The sequence below is a fragment of the Acipenser ruthenus genome, chromosome 16 (assembly GCF_902713425.1).
Source record: "Acipenser ruthenus chromosome 16, fAciRut3.2 maternal haplotype, whole genome shotgun sequence".
Lineage (NCBI taxonomy): Eukaryota > Metazoa > Chordata > Actinopteri > Acipenseriformes > Acipenseridae > Acipenser > Acipenser ruthenus.
In genome coordinates, this window is record NC_081204.1 from 4,501,325 (window position 1) to 4,522,491 (window position 21,167).

Genomic DNA, 21,167 nt, shown 5'->3' on the forward strand with positions numbered 1-21,167 from the left:
TTTGTGATTTACATTTCTCAGTGGGTTTTTGTTAAAAGAATGACTTATGTAAAGAATTGTATTTAAGTCATCTTCAATGAGAACTCTCTTCAGCAGATCAATTGGGGTTTCTCCAGCTCAAACGAAACTAAAGGAGCGATGGCATAATAACATTATTATGTGTTTTTCTGTTTGGAATAAAAAAAATGGTGCCAATTACTGTGTACTCTAAATCAGTTCTGACGTATAATGGTCTTACTTCTCCTTTCTCATTCCGGATCCTTCTATTGAACTCTTTCCCGTCTATACACAAGAAGTCTTCTCCTGGGTGAATGATGCCACACTTAATGGCAATGGCACGGGCAGTGTTGATATTGTCACCGGTAACCATGCGAACAGTGATTCCAGCACGCTGACATTTTCTGATGGCTTCTGGGACCTGATGCAAAAAAATAATAATTCACACACATTCAAGTATGAAACCACACGATCAGGATTTCATTTTATCGACGACACCCCTAAATTGTACTACTGTGAGGTTGTTTTACTATTATTATGTATTAGCTCCTTCGAATGTACCTTTACCCTTTCATGCATGAAATATCTTTTAAAAGTAGTTTTCCATTGTTTTAATGGGGAAAAAATTGCATCCTTATATGAGGCTATCATGCATTTGCGTCTTCCTTATGTCCATATAAAAGAGTAGGAGAGTTTCTTTTTACCCATCCCCATACAAGGTCGACATGCAGGAAAGGGTTAATGTATTTTGAAACCTTTCCAATATTGATCGACAAAAAAAAAAAAAGCCAGCCTTAGAGGACAATATTTAAAACGGCATTCATTTCTTTGGGAACTACTGTTCTACTTAAGATGATAATGTATATGCTTATATACATATAGAGACAATATGTGTATTGCCTTCTGCACTCAAGATATTTCAGAAACAAAGTCTAGTTCTGTCAAGCTCCACTTAACTCATCTGAGAATCACAATTAAAGTGGATGAGTCCATTAATAATGCAGATCAGCAGAGGTGGCAGGTGACTTTGTAATATTAGATATTTAGCTCTGTCCACAAATTGTAATGCTCTTTACATTCCCTTTTCTATTGATTTAACAAAGTCAAGGAATCTCTTTACCGTCAGATATCAGGTCTTCAAAACAATAAAATACATTAATAAACAATAAGTTAAAAGGTAAACCAGCATGTATTTTAAGTGATTATTGCATTGCATTGAAGTGAACACTAGCAAAAGCCTAGCTATATTGTAAAAGGTAAATGTAACTGGTCAGTGCCAGGTCAATAAAATATACAGGACTGATGTGCCAGTGATTTGGTAAAGGACAGCATCTCTGCCCATCAGAATTCCTGGAAATACAGGATTCACAAATTTCTTACATGTATACATAACAGCTGTACATTGGTTACTTGTAACAATTCAGTAAATCTTACAGACAATAAGCTAATGCTTAAAATACAAAGAAAAAACGAAATACATCTCTTAAATCACCAGATGTTCCGAGCGTTTTTTCACTTGAGTTAGCTAGCTAGTGATGGTCTTACACCAGAATGTACTGTTGAGACAGTATATCATTTGTGTGAAATGTCTTATACTGAATAACTTGCCTGTGTTTTATCTGTATTATTAAAAACAGTGAATCACAACTGAACGTTGTGCACAGCTTTTTTTCTGAAGAAGATCAGATGCTTCCTCTCTTGCAGGAGCCTTCAGTACACTGACAGTTATAATACTGTACAACCCCCTTGAGAAGCAGCGAGAGGGATAAAAGAGGCCAGTTGAATTATGCAGGAGGTGAGCTAGTTTTTAATTATTCTGTGTAGCTTCCTTTGGTCTCAGATACAGCTAAAGGACAACATCTATTTTCTAGGGCTGACTAATCCTTCCCTATTTTTAATTTGAATTAAAAGGCGGCAATGAAGTCCAACTATTAAATGAGTCCCTACGGTATTATACAAGAACATAAATCTAGGGCGCTTATAGAGAAAGACAGGCCTCTGAACTGAAATACACAAACTCTGAAGGACTACATGACATTCAGCAGCTAACAAAAGAGACAAAGCTTATTATTATTATTATTATCATTATAGTCTGAATTATTCTACCCTGATCTCCACATTCAGATATAAAAAAAACATTATGAAGCACGTTCTTCATCTGCCGTAAAGCAAGTTATAAATAAAAGCTCGCCAAGGTACCTCCCTATTCATTCAAATCTGAAGCCATGTCACCAGCTCTCTGCTTTTGAATTGTCATATTGTCTCAGGGAAATCAATTTGGGAAAGACAATTCTCCATGTGCGTGCAGTGTAGGGCGATTACATCATGTTTCTTAAGAAGAAACTCAGAAATTACAAACTTGTCTACCCAAAGGGCATTTTATTTAGGTAAACCCTAAAGCATGCTTTTAATGTGTTTTAAAAGACATTTTAAACTGGATTAACATATTAAAAGACGTCTTAACTAGCCCACTCCTCTTAACTGCACCAATATGTTGTGTAGATGCCGTTTTCAATCTTTGCAGAACCTCATTCTCTTCAAAGAAACCTTTTGAAGGCAGATATAAACCAAAAGACCAGCCCACCTATTATTTCACAGTGCGGTCATATCTTACTGTAGATGATCTCTTACCTCAGGCCTTACTGGATCTTCAATGCCAACCACACAGATGCAGGTCAGGTCCGTTACAATGTCATTTTCATTGTCCCAGTCAGGCTCTGGGCTGGCTGGGAAGTCACGGTAACCTATGCAGATGGTTCTGAGACCTTCACAAGCCATGGGCTCAATCACCTTCTTCACCATTTCATCACGGTCCCTGGGCCTGAAGATGCGAGGATCTCCTACTGCATTCAGAATATGGCTGCATCTGTATAAATTACAACACAGCCCTGTGGTGAGAACCAAGGACAGCAACCTACAGGACTCTGGGTTGGAATCAGCTGGGTTCGAATTTAGGATTTACCTTTACATACGTGTTCCTTTGTCCAAAATACATTCCCATGGGATTCAATAAATAAGGTCATACACTTTTTTTTTTAGATGCTACAGTGCATGAAAACTATAGAACTGTACAGATTTTTTAAAAACCTTTCATGCATGGCGACCGATAGAATCGTACGAAAGATGCAAATGCATGATGACCTCATATAAAGCAATGAAAATATATATTTTTAGCTTTTTTTCAATATTTCATGTATGAAAGGGTTAAAAAAATAGAGCTCAAGGTTCAATGGTATACCATTAAAATAGGAAATGCTACACAATGTATATATTCAATACATCACTTAAGCCTTGAAACAGTCTACATGTACAGTATCCCTGTGTCTTTTCAGTACTACTGTAATACTATCTAAACACTTTTTCCCCAGTCACAAGAGCAGTTTATATGACAGATTTACAGTCACTAGCTATCTATAGTCAGATTCGACTGTACTCACTTCTTAAGGACTATCTCAGAGGCCCCTTTGCTGTACATTCTGAAGCTCCCATTAGGCAGTTTAGTCACTGTGCTCATTGACTTCCTGACAGAGTTGAATGTGTAGACCTTGTACAGCTTCTCCTCTGGGATTTGATCCCGAATTGGTTGATAATCTCGCTTCAGGTCCAGAATAAACCCAAGAAGACCACATTCAGTCTTGTTCCCCACCTGCCGTGGAAGACCCCCGTCTTTATCAGGGGGCTGCAGAAATAACAGCAAGGAGGGAAAAAAAAAAAAGAAAGACATCGATGACATTTTCTCCTAAAGCAGAAGTTAGTAGTTTAACATAATGGCTTGATCAACATTTTTCCTTTTCAACCTTTAAAAACATTTTATATGATGAAAAAAAATCAAGTTTAGTAAATGTTAAAAACAAAAACAACATGTCAGAATACCACAATTTATCAAATGTGTTTGTCACTTGAGCAGCAAGCTTTCTTTGTCCTGGAGTAGAATCTAAAAACTTTCTGCTTGTAACAACAAAACACTACAGTCTATAGAACAATCATAATCCCAATTAATAACCTGCTTCTGCTGTCAACAACAGACAGCTCTGCCTTGTTCTGCATTATACATCAGAGCAGCATCTGTAAAGATCTCTAGAGTAACTGAGATAACCACAATAAAACTGACAAGTCACATTCTGCAGGCATAACTAGTTCAGAGTCCACACATTCCTGCAGTTTACATTGCAAGGTTTAGCGACTACTACTGCCCTCTTTACTGTCTGCTGCATACAGTATATTACTGTAGAACCCCCAGAGCCAGTCTGCTAGATTTACAGTATAGACTTTGTATAGCTATGTATGGAGTGTTTAATTATATCCTTACTTCACTATGTACAGACCCAGGCCGTTGATTCTCAGATGTTTTTTGTTGTTTAAGGGCCAACAACATTTACCTTGCAACTGTACTTGTATAATCAGTATTCAGTTTATATATTGTAATGCATTTATCAGTAAGATAAATGAGATACTATACTTTTGAGACATACCAAGACCAGTTTGCTTAAATTACTGGTCACCAACTGTTGCAAATTTTAATAAAAACTGCTTGGCATATACAGCAGATACTGTTCATATAAAGAAGTGGGTGGATGTGCAGATTCAACACAGATTCGGTTTGCAGGTCATTATAGGGAAAATAAGGGGATCTGAATGTATCATTAAACATTTAGAACGTTCATCCCAGCTATTTAAGCAACATAAGGTTAATGGCTTTTTCAAAATCAGCAGGGAATTAAAGGCTGACCTTTGTGGTGGTTGTAAAGTATCCTGTGGTTTCTGGTGTTCAGATTGACTCTTTGCTAGTATTTCAGATTGCTGACAAGTAAACATCTGTCTCAGCTGTGCCGTGCAGCCTGACAGTCAATAGACTGGAACCCCAATAATCTAAAATAGTGGGCCAATATCACAAGGGGGCAGTGACAGTCAAGGTTTCTAGAGATTAATAGCGAACCTAAAGTGATTGCATTTGCACCCTTCCAGAACCATGCACAGGACTCTGGGCTCCCATTGGCAAGAAGCATATTTGTCATATTTGCAAGCTGCAATAATGCTGAATGTCCCTGAAGTCTTTCTGCAGCTATTTCTCAAACACCCTTTGTACTGTTTGACAGTGTGACTTTACAAAAATGTCCCTTTTTAAATCAGTGACAACAGCAGACGTTTTTTCTTGCTGCCCATTCCATCAAATGGATTGTAGTCTTAATATAAAAGCAAGTGGATATTGTTACAATTACTATGTTTGCAGTCTTCCATATTTCTGTGCAATAATATTACAGCACATTGAATCAACTGCATAGTGTAATTATTTTATTTACACAATACAAAAAGGGTTATCAAATGTATGGAAATGTTGTGTACCAACTTGAGTGAAGTACAAATTAAGCTTAATGCCCAGCAGGGTGATACTTGTAATAGATAGTGCTGGTAAGAGCGTGCAGGTCTGTTCTGCTTATTAAAATACAGTAAATGTTAAAGCTTCAAAATCAATCCCTCAGATGTCACATGAAAGGATAAATATACCTTTCTGAGATGCAAGCAGTTAAATTTGAAAAACAACCTATTCTACATCATTATTATTAATGTTATACCTCTTTTTTTTCTAGGGCATTGAAAAGATGACACATTTTCTACCGCCCCAGTGATATACTTCATTGAGTATTCCAACAAGTTCCTTTGATGTTTATTTAAGAATAAACTATTAGATTTTTTTGAATACCATTTAAAAAAAAAAAAAAAAAAAAAAAAAAACGTGTTTGGTATTACTCAAAATACAAGGTTAATATAACATATCTTTCATGTGGTATTTAATTAAAACCACCCACTCTCACTACTAAAAATGAGTTGTCATTCTATACAGCTCTTCGGTTTTCTGTGAAGACGTTTAAACCTAATATAATGCTCCACAAGATGATTACCTGGCTTCCTACAATAACCCAGCCTAATGGGCTTTTTTTTTTATCAGTTCCACATTTCTTAATGTTAGAAGTGCCATACATATGCAGCAGGGAATATAAAAAGATTAACTCGCATGTAGTGTGAACACTCACGCAAGTGTAGGTGGGCTTTGAATATCTCCTAGCAACAGATCACTGTATTCAACATGCTCCTGGTAGCTAATGATTGGATATCAACATCTGAACATGGTTGCCATTGGCACCATTGCACTGGTACAATTTTTTTCAATGAAGCAGATTTTTAAAAATCTTGTAATTTAATCATTTAGCATTATAGGTTAGTATAATCTTTTTTGAATATGTGTTAGGAAAACTGAAAACATGTTTGGTGTACACAAGACTCTTGTAGATTGTAACCAGGACAAGGTTAGTTCTCCAAGAACAATTGCTATTTTTTTTTTTTTTGGTCCCACTGCTTCACCTCTTGAACACAGATGAGCACAAAAGAACACATTTTAAAATAACAGTAAAACAAAACAGCACTCAAACTAACAATGAACTATTAGGTTTTCTTTCTTTCTTTCTTTCTTTCTTTCTTTCTTTCTTTCTTTCTTTCTTTCTTTCTTTCTTTCTTTCTTTCTTTCTTTCTTTCTTTCTCTACTAAATCACATGTTTCTTCTCTCCCTTGGAAGCAGGAACTGCCCTGCTTTTATACACGCCCTTCTAGTCACATGACTTGGATGACCCAAACAGTTTTTTTTGTTTGTTTTTTGTTTTAAATAAACCTATGAAGTATTACAAAAAAATTGGAGACCATACCCTTTCTTTTCACAAATAAGTAAATAATAAATATTCAAATAATTAAATAAGAACAAAAAACAAATACTTTAAGCCATAAACATTTCACTTCAACCTGGTCATGTGACCACCCATGCCATATCCCCTTACTGCAGCTAAAACAAAAAACACAAGGGTTAAAGTGAAATAGAAAATGCTGTTATGGAATACATACTCGCATTTATGAACTGTAGAGTATGCGAGTGAAAGAACACAAATTGTACCAGTACCAAAATAAAGTTATTTACATAAATAAACCACACTATTTACATGTAAGGGGGTTTCACCCATCACAAATACATATATATGTGTATGACAGAGGTTTGGATGGTTTACAGGTGGAGCAGCATTGTCTCGAGGAGCAGTTGAAATATTAATCTTCTGTTTGATCTCAAATCTGACTGCATTTTTGATGCACTAACCCACAGGACTTTGAGACATGACGTTACAAAATAACATAATTTAGCATGGTGAACTTTTTTTTTTTTTTTTTTTATTTAACACAGTGTCAGTTCTATTATCTCAAAAACATAAAGTAAAATACGTCTCTGTTGTGTATTGTAAACAGAATTTACCTAGAAACAGTCTATTAAAAAAAAAAAAAAACACACCTTTTTTTTCCCCAAATTGGCACAGTACAGTCAGGCAACAGCTGCTGTCTCCACAGTCCACACGGACTACAGCGAGCCACAGCATATGGTGGTAAGCTAGCTAGCAACTGTATTTCCTTTCCAGTATGGTTATATCACCAATAAACCTCTTTCCCCCGACCCTCCCCACAGAGGGATCAGCATTTTACATTCCTGAAACTGCAGGCCCTTCCAACCCCACTGTGTCCTCCAAAGGTCATTTCCGCATTAACGCTTTCATTTGTTCTATACACAGAACTCAAAGAATAGTCACCCGCTGAGTACATTTATGAATTACTGACGGCATGACATTACATAAATGATAAAAGAGCCATTTACTTTCAACCAACGAGGGGTGTACAACCTCTGTTGAGACATTTCGGGTAGATTTCACTACATGAAGGTGATGGCAGGGGGTGAGGGGGCAGACCATCCAACCTTTTAAAGTCAATGGATCATATATATATATATATATATATATATATATATATATATATATATATATATATATGATTCTTCTGGCCATATCCTGTACACAACATCACAGTGAGCCTCAGGAGCAAGCAATTACTGTACTGTGTAGGGGGAAATCATACTTAACATCTACTCTAAATTACTTGTTTTGGTCATATCTGAAAACCTTTTAATAGTAAAATAGTCCATTACCTACTGTACCTACTTACTAGTAGACTTGAATGTGCTTGTGGCAAGATGTATTCAGCAATTGCTTGTATTTATTAAATAGGTACTCTGGGAATCTTTTAGTGCACTGATGAAAAGTTACTTATGATTACGTTATAGTTGCAGCTATAGCTACGGGACGCCTGACCTGTAATAGGGGTTTTGAATATTGTGAGAAGGTGGCAGAAAACAGAAGATAGAAATCAATACTTTGTCTGTTGCAATTCTCTTTTTATAGCAATAACATGCTGTGACAGAAATACAATGATTCTTGGTAGTAAATCTCCCTCACGACCTGTGAGGGCGCTAAGCAGCGAGAACAGAGTTCCCTGGACGGGCTGGCCTGACAGTTCTTTCCCAGGGTTCAAGGGAAGTCGGCCAGCTAGAAAGGGGGCAGAACTCTATTGCATTAACGCATTGACCCGGAAGGAAAACGATGTGGCAGTCGCTGATTGGAGGGGCGGGTGCACTCGTTTACAAAGGGGTCATGTGTGACGGCATAAAAAGGGACGGAGAAACGCAATCTGTTCCTTCGCTTTGGTTTGTGTTTTGAAACCTGAAAGGACTGTGAGAGACCCAGTGAATTATACGTATCGTGGATGTTTTGTTTGTTTGTATATAATTGTCTTGTTTGGGATTATTAGAGAGCTGTCGCCGAGGGTCAGCACAAAAGCCGGAACAGCACTGCACTACTGTAAAAAAAAAAACTTGTATCACCCACCACAAGCACTACTGCACGCACCCAGGACTGGAGACCGTGTTGATATATTGTGGGGCAGATATATTGTGTTTATTATTTGGGACTGCAACCCCGTTGTTATTTACTCTGTGCAATACACAATCAGTACGTTTACATGACAAAGCGTTTTCCGAAAACTGAATCAGAAAACCGATTTTCTTAAAACGTCACTTTTCTGCGTTTACATTTTTAACGATAGAAAGTCTAATTATAATTCAACTGTATACATGGATTTAAGTTTTCGGAAAACGCAGGATATTTTCGCATGTAAAGTACTGTAGTAGCCTAAGTACGATTTGAACAGACCGGACATTTCTGCGATAGAACGGAGACCAATCCAATATAGTGCTTTATCGAAGTGTCAGGTCTTAAATTCAAAGATTACTATCCTATACCTCTATTCAGATTCCCCACAAAGGTCAAAGTTTGCACATGTGCAGTACGCTATCGGAATAAGTTTTCCGAATAGTGCGTTTACATGATATACATTTGGTTAGTTTTCGGAATTGAATCAGACATTTCTAGGTGCTGTTTTCCGAAAACTGACTTTCGGAATATTCCGATACATTTTCCGAAAACTGTGTTTACATGACTTTTGATATTGGAATTAGTTTTCCAAAAAATATCGGAATTCTTATGCTCATGTAAAGGTACTGATTGTTATGTATTGCCTGGGGATTATTGTTTGGTCGCCAGAGCTGGATATAAAAACAACAATAAAACCTTTTCCAAACTGGATTATAAACATCTCTGTCTGCTTCATCACTGCATCACGCCTGCACCTGTATCCACTCAGCCACTTTGCCACACATGCCTCTATATACTGTCAATTATCTAGCTGGACCCAGAAGTACTTTAATGAAATGCAATAGTGGTTAATAAGAAATCAGTTACCGCTGACTGAAAGTAGGAAAAGAAAATATGTCTATGTTGTTTCAACCTTTACCATCATAACAAAGCATGCAACACTCATTAAGGAATGAAAAACGTTCTAATTACTTACATTTCTTGTACATCTTATATTTGATCTGGCAGTAAGGATTTTCAATCTTATTGATTTACCAATTACAACTCTCTTAAAATAACTAGGTCACCTCTACAGGATAAAGACTTTACAACCCAAAGACAATTGAAGGCTACTTGTTTTCCCTTGTTTAATTAATAACGTTTGTTAAGTATTATAAATTATGTGAAGGCTGGTAATTTACCGAGTATGGTCAATATATTTATTTTTGTTTAAATGTACAGGGATGTCGACATAATATTGCCCATTGGGAGTTCTGTTGAAGCGTATATGTCCATATTATATGGTTACTTAAGGCCAGTGGTTAAAGTGGAAATCTGAAGCTGTGGGGGGCGGGGGTGGCGGGGGGCGGGGGGCAGGGGGCGGAGGCGGGGGCGGGGGCGGGGGTGGGGGGGTGGCGGTACCTAACCCACTAGGTCATTCCTCTTAGAAATTAAAAAAAAAAGTTATTAAGTATATTAGAGAAGAAAGTCTTTCTGAAAGTGTTGATATTTGCAGAGTAATCTAGGAATCCATCCTTTTATATTTTTTATATAAGATAGGGAGATTTGATGGTGGTCTATTACTTGCACTCACTTTTATTTAAATAACAGTTGTTAAGATTATCCCACACAATGACAATTTAACTGTACAGTTTCTGTGTAAAATCATAAGCGCCTCATTCCTCCACAAACTTTCAATTATTCTGTAACATGGTTTCAGCTCCTTCTGGCCCTAGGGGGCTCTCCTTAGCGATTTTCTTCGATGGGGGGAGGGGCTTAAATACTGTATGTTGTGTAACATGTTTAAATGCTCTATTACGAGTCAGATCATTTTGGTTGGTGAATATCAAGGGTGCAGTCTTCTTCCCTTCCCATCTGTCATAACAAGAGTCAACATTTGCCTGGGTCTGGCTCAGAGATACCTATGAATGATTTAGAAAGCAAGCATGACACCGCCATTTGAACTACCCTTGCTGGCTTGCAACTGATCAAAAGTTCCAGAGACCAGATGGCAGAGGGAACCTGAGACAGGGATCAAAAGGAGTCACTTCTGAGCTTGCAGTAGTTGCTGTGTATCTGTCCTACATTCAGCAGCATGCATTGCTAATGGATTGTATTTCTGATACTGTTTTTAACATAGCTGGTAATGTGGAGTCAATATATGCACACACAGGGGTAGATGTACTAACGTGAAATGTGCTAAACATGTGCAATGCTGTTTGTGACTTTTTTAGAGAATGCTTTGCGGCAGCAGTTTTTCTTTGCGGTTCAACCTTAGATGAATATGTAATTATGGCCGTTCCTGCATAAATTAGCAAAAAAAGGAGTGGAAATGAGGGTTCTTAAATATTATAATGAGATATACAAAATTACACTTACAATTGAATTAATTTATTAAGGACTTTTGCAAGCACGTTTTAAATAGTCGCAATTGTTGCTGGCATTTCCCAGTCCGCTTTTTTGTCGTGTATTGCCAGTTGTGCTCAATGCATTTTTGAGGCGAACACCCAAATACCTATTTTTCCCTAAAAACAGGGTGTACGTACAAGCCTTGAAAACACATTTCTGTGACATTTCTGGTTTACCCAACATGTTGGGAGCAGTACACGGCACACATGTGCCGCTAACCCCTCCAGCTCATTCTGAACATCTGTATTTTAATAGGAAACACACCTATTCTATTAATGTGCAGGTGGTTTGTAATTGTGCACAATTTACAACGGCACCACTGACTAACTTAAATAAAACCTGACAGTATTCATTTGGCTTACAGGCTACTCATGATTAGGGATGTCACGGTATACCGTGGTATTGATTGCCATGGTTTTGAAACCGCAACCACTTTTCTTTACCATGGTTAACGAGTTCACGGTTTACCATGGTATGCAGAAGTGGTTTCTGTCTCTATCAGCTCCTAACTGCTGCTTGTCAATTTTGACCTCTTTATTTTGAAGATTTATTTTGTGTTACCAGTAGCCTACAGACTAAAATACAGACTGTATCTCACTAAGATGACGCAACAAATACAAGTATATTGCGGCTCTCTTCATTAACATATTTTCTCTTAGTACATACGACAAAATGTATGCTTTGCGAATTGTCGCAACAAAAATGCAAATTGCTAGCTATTGTTTACCTATATCACTGAATTGGTTACAGCTCTGTTTTAGGAGTCTACAAATGGATAAAACACCAATTACCTGGGTTACCAATGACTAGTGACTCTGGAAAGGGAAAGTAGAATGTAATACTCAGAGAAATGTATATTAGAACTTGCTCTTAAGTCATGAAATTACAAGACCAGGCAAGTATTGATCTGTTTTTAAGGTGAATGTCCAAATGTCTTATACAATTGGAAGCCTAGGCTGATATTCAGGGGAGGGATTATTGAATGATTGCTCTCTCTCTCTCGCTAGGATTACTGAATAACTGCCCATTAGATCATTCCTATATAAATCTCAGGTAAACTCACCTGGGCGTTGCCGTCGCAATCCCAGTTGTATTTCTACCCTCCACCTCCCCAACTTCCACCTGAATGCAGGCAGTCCCCTTGATGGGGTGGGGGGGACGTGTCGCGGTGGCTTTCATCTCCCCTTAACAGGTGGGACCAGCAGCCAAATAGTACATAATCTCCTCTCACCATACCCATACAAGCAGTCATGATCCCAACATTGAATAGCAACAGTTAATTGGATGGACATTTAAAGGTTAGACTCAAGGAGAGGTTGAATGAAAAAAATAATGGCAACTATGTCATACTTATATTTCGCATTTGTCTATTTCTAGAAATGGACTAATGGAAATTTTTCGCATTATATACACAACATAACTCGATAGAAAAGACAGCAATGGTTCTTAGGACATAGCCTTTAATAGCCGAGACAAGCAGGTTTTAGTCGTGTGAGTCATTTCCAAGATAGTCTTCATTAGCACGACTAATCACAAACCAGAACTCAGCATGACCTAGATTCTAACACCCTCAAGAGTTTGTGCTAAGGAATAAGTCATAACAATTGAAGAATGTTTTTTTCTCTTATGTAAAAACATTTACGATTTGTATCCCAGTCTTCGTCATAATTCATTATATTCTGAATCCTGCATTTACTTTATTGCAGTGTATTTAATCTAGATTCCAGTTGTGTGGGAAAACATTGTCAGTAACACAGAAAATCCTCGTCTACGTGATCACTGTATGGCAATCAGTATCAGGTCACTGAAGAGGAGCCTCACTGAACCTGACCTTTATGTAGGATTAAATCAAACTGCTATAATGCATGCATTTAATTTAATTACAGAAATGTCTCACAGCTGAGGCGATCGGGGAAGTTTCATCTTTCAATCCACAATTGTGGGTTAATGGATAATCCAGACTGATTTTATGTGATCTAAACTCCAGTCACAAAATGACTGAAATGACATCACATGTAATAAATGACCTGTCTCTATGTGTGGCGCTTTTCCTAATTTTATTATTATTATTATTATTATTATTATTATTATTATTATTATTATTATTATTATTATTATTTTTAGATTTAGGATTAATATCCGCAGCCTCCTCAAGACTCACCTGTTTAGACTGCACTTGAAGCACTCTCGATACAGCCCTCCTACAATGTCCTGGACTTGCCTGACCGCAGCACCACGTTACTGGATCTACAGCTGAAGCACTATCCTGGCACTATTGCACAACTACTATGTCACTGTAGATTCAATCGTTGCAATCCTAACTTGTTGCAATTTATTTCATATTGTATTTTAGTAGTACAATTTGCACTTACTGTAAACTATACTGTTTTTAAATATCGATTTTGCATTGTAACCCTGTATTGCCCTGAAACACCTGTAAGTCACCTGGATAAAGGCATCTGCCAAATAATAATTTAAAAAACAAGCTCTGAGTTGCATATTTGTGAGAATGTATTGTCTGTCATTGTGGACAGTTTGCCCTGTGTGCTCTTTTGTATACATAAACAACTATCATTCACATACTGCGATAAGCAACAACCAGAGGAAACGCAGACACACCAGCATTAAAACTGGGCATGTTACACGTCGTGGCTTTCCAGAGTTACATATGTTTCACAGAATGGAAACTTAGCAGCCGAGTCAAGCACTGAGATGTTCACTCCACCACATTGTGAGCTACTATACAGTATATAAAGGTATACATGTTTAGGGTGAAAATCATACATGAACTATGCCAAGACTTCACAGAACACAAATATGAAGTCCAGTCTCATAATCTTTAGTAACTATGATGTACTTTTTTGCTATGTGAGATATTAAGGTTTTGGTACCCTGCAAACAACGTTGGGGACTGTTTTACACTAGTAGTGATTCTGTGGTGTCACATTGTAGCTAGCATGCTTGCAAATGGATCTTCAGAAGCCTTTGTGCCAGCAATGAAAAGCCAATTTTTGAAGGAAATGTCAAATAACAGATTCAGAGAACAATGCAATGTAATTTTGTCAACAGCAGATGCTTATCCTCATCAAGAGATTTACAATAAAATCAAATTTCACTTTCTCCAGCCTCCAGTTTTTTTTTCTTTCTTTTTTGCCCATCAGGGTAGGATGATTTGGCGATAAATGGCCAGGTGCAATTATGTAATGTGGTTGTGTGACATTTTCTATCAGCGCTGAGAAGTTAAGAAAGCAGCAATGATGCTGCTCAGTCAACGTGAGCGCATGCTGACTGACTTCATCCCACATAATGGAAAATCTAATGAAAATTATATGGATATCAGTGCCATCCCCAGCCTTCCCAGGACAGCGATTACGACAGCGCGGGAAACCAAGCATGAAGAGCGGACACAAGGCCTCGTTAGTCTTCTAGGAATCACATTTTTTTTCTTCAATCCCAGTATTTGCAGATGGCTAGAGATCCCACCAGTTTGGTTCTATCAGGCCCACACATAAACATGTGTATCATTACATCACAATACTGCAGATTTTCATTTAATTTAATGATGTTTATACTGTAAATGAATCTGCAATGCAAACAACGATATAAAGCAAAGTGTTACAATTATTCAATTTTCGAATAATTTCCCCATGGTCTGCTGACTGTATGCTTCCTGCCAAGTTTCATTGTTCTTTGCAACATATTTTCCCAGGCCTAGCCATTAACCTGTCAAAAGGCTTTTTTTATTATTATGCTCTGCCGATTTATTACAAATGCATTTTTAACAAGACATCCAGGGAATCTATGCCAGGGATGCTGGCACTGTTTATGTTGTTATCTGTGAGGTAATTGCCATTTGAATGGTCAGCTTTGCTGTTATTTGTGTTCCCAGAAAGATGAAGGGCTCAAATATAATCTTCTTAGATGCAGAAGGCCAGTTGTGTGTGAGAAAACATGCATTTTAATTCTCATTGTTTTACTAAGCATCTCCCATGCATCAAATATTTGGATAAATAAATACTGTAGTTGTTTTTTCCTCTTTGTACAGTACATGTATTTCTATGTTGCTTGTACAGTATGTCTTCATTATTCCATCCACAGCAATACGTCTAATGTACTGTGTTAACGTGTTTATGTAGTAAACATTTAGTCTGCTTTAGTGGTACAATATGAATTCCAGCATGTGAACCTGCAACAAGATACCTGTACAAACATCCTGCTTGAAGAATGATGTTTTCCCTGAACAAAGATAGCATCACTGAACTTTATCCTTCACCCATGGCAATGTTAAGTAGCTCTTTTTCTCTCTATCCTGTTTTTTTTTTTAATTATTATTATTATTAGTTACCATGAGGAATATACTATCTGTAAACTAGAATAGTCTGGTCTGATTTACCATGATGCTAAGGTTGTTCTATAGATAAGAAGATTAAAAGTTCAAATTAATTCATCAAGCCCAGTTGCGATGTTTTGCACGACCTGCTCTCATTTCTAAACAGGTCTGAAACATTTTTTTTTTGTCATTTTTACACCTTGTGTTGGTGTTGGTCCTCATCAAATGTACTGCAATGGAAACATTGTTACTCTGCCCAATGTGAGCATGTCTTCAACCTACCATGAAGGACCACTCTGATGGAGTGAGAAGCAGTTCAATGCTTATCATGTGGATTACTCTGCTGAGACCATCAAAATCATTTTACTTAGGATTCAAACCCAAGCCTCTAGAGGTGGTACAAGATGTACTAAGAGTGCATTGCATCCATATTTATTTTTAACAATAACTGACCCAGTTATATGCATTTAAATATTACGTTTGTTTTTTTTTGTTCCTAACTTTATTAAAAAGAAGATTACAATATTACTAAGAAATTTAATTTGGATTAATTAATCAGATCCCTGCAGGAATTGTCCACAAGGTCTTTCTCTCCTCATTTTTGTTGATTGCTCTAATTCTTTTGCAAATTAAAATTTAAATATAAACAGCAGTTAACCTCGTAAATCTATTCAAAATCATAAAATGCACCACACTGAAGTGTTCTTAAATGCAGAGCTATTTTTGACTTAATAAAAGCACAAGAACAAGGCTCACAAACAGAAATACAGGACACATTAATATCTAGAACAAACACAACACTTCAGTGGGATTCTGAAGTATTGTGTTTATTGTAACAAGGCTAGCATATTCTAAAGTAGGTCTTAAAAGGTTATCTTTTTGAGAGAGTTTGGCATTCTTATTAGTGGATTTATAAACTAAAATTGCTTTCTGTTGACAGACAAATGATAATCTGATCTGTGTTTTTCAATTTCATTACAGAAGTGGTCCAACCTGTTAATCCTTTGTCCATTCTGTCTAGAGTGTGGCAGTCCTGAAATGCCAAACTAATGCTACTTATCTGCGCACAAGAGATTCATTTCATAACAGAATGAAAATGCAGATTATGCACCGTTACATTGTTTATTTTATCATTACAAGTATATGCTCAGGATCCGATTCAAATGCAATATAAGACAATCTATTAAATCGAGTCTATTTGGCGTGCTGCAACAAACACCCCTTCATGTGATGGATTTTAGAAAGGTTTTCCGAACAGTTTATTAATGAAAATGATATCTCAGGTCTCGATAACAAACAACACTCATTCGTATCTTTCTATGTTGTAAATCAAGGCAATATGAATCTCCTGTTTCACGTCAACTCAATCGATTTCTAATGAATTATCCAATACAGCAATGCACCAGCTATCGGAAAAAGGCTAATTTAAGTATTGTGACAAATAAAATAGAACACAATCATAGCTCTCAATTAACACCAGTTCGATCTGATTTACGTCTTAATGCTCATCGCTTAGTGCACATGAAGCTGTCCAGCCCAACACATTAGAGGACCATCACTCAGACTTCAAAATAAGGTTATAAATGCAAACAACTGTTTGCACAGACATAACAATCTAATAGCCAACCAAGAACCTGCCAAATAATTGTCCTTGAAATGTGTCAAAGAAAAAGTATTTTAATGACTTTCTAGCTTCCTTGAAGTCATTTGTAAAACAGATGGCAAAAAAACAAAACAAAACAAAAAAACACGGTTATTCCAATTTCTGGCATTTGGGCACTACTTCTATTAGCCTTTCACTCAGAAAAGTAGAATGTAGGACACATCCCATGTTGGCAAGGCTTAAAGTGCATTCTGATTAACTTCCAGGACCTCTGGATGTTTCTATTTTCAATCATCGAGTATCCAATGCTTTGCTGCACTAAATGAATGTACTTTATTTTTAGGATATCCAGGGAGGGCTAATTTAAACTGGTCATTGATTTTTTATTTTTTTCAAACACCAAATTCATGCCTTTAGGCATTTTGCAATAGCATGCTTTCTTTAATGAGAACATAATAATGAAATTAAATTGCCTGTATCAGTTGAGGTCTGACTGGATAACTGATGTAAGTGTATCTTATACAGAATAAGAAAATTTTGCTTCATATAAGGTAATGCCATATAATAGGGTTGGCTCCAGACCATTGAACGAATAAAAACTGTTCCCCTATTAAAAAGAAATACTACTGTATAGCAGTCTATAGCATTGATCAAAACGCTATAATTTATTATAATATACTATACAGTATATATATATATGTACACACACACACACACACACACACATATAGTAAGGCTTCCTATTCCTAAAGCCTAGGGTTTAATAGTTAGCAAAATCTTCCTGTCAAGATCAAAACTGATTATACAAACCAATGATATTTCTGAAAGAAAAAAAACACACACACAATAGAAACGTACCAGTATTTTAGTTGTATATGCACTGTTGATCGAGATTGAGTGAATCATGAGATCCAGTGTTTTTGCCGGCAGGGCATCAGAGTCTGGGATCTCTTTATAGTGAGTGTCCCCAACATAGGCCTGCACGACTGTCATCCTATTGGTTGTGAGGGTGCCCGTTTTATCAGAACAGATTGCAGTCGCATTTCCCATAGTTTCACAAGCATCCAAGTGTCGGACCAAGTTGTTATCCTTCATCATTTTCTGTTCAAAAAAGTAAAAATACACACACACTTACGGTTTCAAAGGCATTCTTTTGTCTCTTTTTAAAAATGATTCTGGAGGTGATCATGGCTGATCATAGGTTTATGAAATAAACTGAACATTAACGTATTGTATATTAAGCAGACTTTCCAAATATATTAAAGAGATACCTACCTTAACAGAGTAGGCCAGGGAGATGGTGACAGCCAGCGGGAGGCCTTCAGGAACAGCAACCACCAGGACGGTGACACCAATGATGAAGAACTTGACAAAATACTGAATGTAGACCGGCGTGCACTCTGGCAACCACGGTTTCTTCTCGATCACAAAGTTCTCAATAGCAAAGTACAGTACCAGAATAATGACTGTGATAGCTGACATTACCAAGCCTGAAACCCAAGAAAAAAGACTGGTTAATGATCAGGGGACAGGGTCAATCTTAACATGAAAACATGGCATTGTGGAGGGCCAAGTGTCAAGTGGGTGACCCGGCCCTGGTCATTAAAAGCCAGGTTGGCTTGGCGTTCCCACGGGTCAAGGAAGCAAAAAAACGGAAGGGCCTTTTTGCCTACAGCAGACCCCACCGGCCAGGCGGCCAGGTGAGCTTGGGCGGACACCTGCAGGGCTGGCCTTTGTCTTCCAGAGGCCGGTAGCTCACTGACACCTGGTTTCGAATTCCTGGGTGTAGAAGAGGAAGCTGGCTCGGTTGTGGGATTGAAGGACACCCACTGAACCTTGAGTTACCCTGTGCTGTGTGGGGAATTGCTGTGATGAGGGGGAAAAATGATTGGACATTCTAAATTGGAGAGAAAATCGGGAGTAAAATAAAAATAAATAAATAAATAAATAAAAAATGCCAGTTTAAGCAAAGCACGGCAAGTGCTTCGGTATAAAATAAATGTCTTCTCAGTCCCATGGCAGAAGAGCTCCATACTAATGTTGACAGCTTCAGCTCATCCGGTTTTTCTGATCCCTTAATAATTTGCCAAGTTTACAGCAAACAGAGTAGAGATTTCTCTTGAACGAGGTAATCTCCTGTTTTCCAGGTGCAGAAAATGGCTTCGTAGGTAAGGATTACTAAGTGCAGCAAAATACAAAAACTACTTAACTGAGGCTTTGCAAATGGGATGTTGTGTGCACTGGGTATCAGGCACACAATAAAAAATGAAGTAATGTTGTTACAAGGATATAAATATAACACCTATCTTCCTGACAGATGTGATTACACGTAACATCTTATACACTGCTTTATTAATAATCTATGCGTTCATTAATATGTCAGTGTGCTGTCAAGCACACCCCATAGATTATTTACTGATGTGACCTGAAAACTTTATTGAATTATGGTCTAGCATTATTGTATAAATCCATTTCAGCCACCACTTTGAAAAGTTCCTTTGTATTTTGTTATGCAATACAAGGTGAACAGACCTGGTCCGAAATTAGGATAAGCTTTTTAAAATCCAATCCTAGTATTGCTATTAAAACTTTTCACCAATAAATACATTTAAAGCTACAGTGCCACGCACAAGTTGTAGTTTACTGATTAGTAAGATGCACATTTGAACTACAGTAAAAAGACAAATAGAAACAAGACCAGCCATGGAAGGCTCCCAGGGTGAAAAGTTTAAGGGTAAAATCTGTACAGCAAGCTTTAACAATGAAGGCCTCAAAACACAAATGTTTTATTGTAAGATTCCAATAACCAAATGTGACCGAGCTAATCATAAAATACAGCTGTGTATCAAATGTGGGCTCTTATTTAAATTCAAACGATATACGCAGTTCTGTACTGTTGTTGGCTACTTTTACAGACGACCTAGAGAATCATACAATATTGTGTTGAATGTAAAGTTAATATCACAAGGTTATTGGTCAAAAAGTGACCACAACATGGCAGTCATATTGCTATTGATTACAGGAGTTTCCATATCATTGAACTGATCTCAAGCTTACCTGCTTTACCAATCTGAACAGCTAACTTGGTCAGTTTACCCTGAAGGACAGACTTTTCTTTCTTGTGCATATTAGCCTTCTTCTTCTCCTTCTCATCTCCATCACCTCCCTCGGCACTCTTCAGAGGCTGCATCTCCATGGCGGCTGCACCGTCTTGTTTCTTAGCTAAAACGATCAAAAGGTACAACTTTTGTAATGTTGCCTCCTTTTTACTTTAACTATCCCGTTTTTGCCTTGAGTTGTAGACACAAATAATTCACTTGGCTGTATTTAAGGGTGTGCAGATGTTTATGAAAATGGATCGTTGTGTCTTTGTGGTATTTTCATATCACCATGTTCTTTCATTAATTATATAAAAGCATACATGGTTTGTATTCTCTTCATTAATATGGTTTTATCCATAGTGGCGACAATATTGTGGTACTGGGAGATGTACAGTAATCGCTCTCCTCTATGCTGACAGAACGCTTCACCTTTACTTATTCAGTGCAGGTATGGTATATATTCAATGCAGGTATGGTATTTATTCAGTGCAGGTATGGTATTTATTCAGTGCAGGTATGGTATTTATTCAGTGCAGGTATGGTATTTATTCAATGCAGGTATGGTATATATTCAATGCAGGTATGGTATATATTCAGTGCAGGTATGGTATTTATTCAGTGCAGGTATGGTATTTATTCAATGCAGGTATGGTATTTATTCAATGCAGGTATGGTATATATTCAATGCAGGTATGGTATATATTCAGTGCAGGTATGGTATTTATTCAGTGCAGGTATGGTATTTATTCAGTGCAGGTATGGTATTTATTCAGTGCAGGTATGGTATATATTCAGTGCAGGTATGGTATTTATTCAGTGCAGGTATGGTACTTTTCTGAGCAAAGACAACCAATAATGAAAAGCAGCTGTGCACTGGGCAGTCCTCTGAAACCAAACATTTCACTAGAAATGCAAAGCAAATCTGAAACTCAGGATACAATATTAAATCGGATTGT

At 37.2% G+C, this 21,167-nt stretch overlaps 1 protein-coding gene across 14 annotated transcripts in view; it reads right to left on the minus strand.

Annotated features, from left to right (window-relative positions):
• Nucleotides 1-21,167, minus strand: part of LOC117411782 (plasma membrane calcium-transporting ATPase 2) — a 147,609-nt gene that overhangs the window by 13,788 nt on the left and 112,654 nt on the right. For all 14 annotated transcript variants that reach the window (XM_058988502.1, XM_058988493.1, XM_058988489.1 and 11 more), the window contains 6 exons: nt 20,168-20,332; nt 18,386-18,600; nt 17,969-18,211; nt 3,435-3,676; nt 2,629-2,863; nt 239-418 (listed from right to left, as the gene is read on the minus strand). In XM_058988502.1, the coding sequence (XP_058844485.1) occupies nt 239-418; nt 2,629-2,863; nt 3,435-3,676; nt 17,969-18,211; nt 18,386-18,600; nt 20,168-20,332 (1,280 nt within the window). The remainder of the gene's footprint in view (nt 1-238; nt 419-2,628; nt 2,864-3,434; nt 3,677-17,968; nt 18,212-18,385; nt 18,601-20,167; nt 20,333-21,167) is intronic.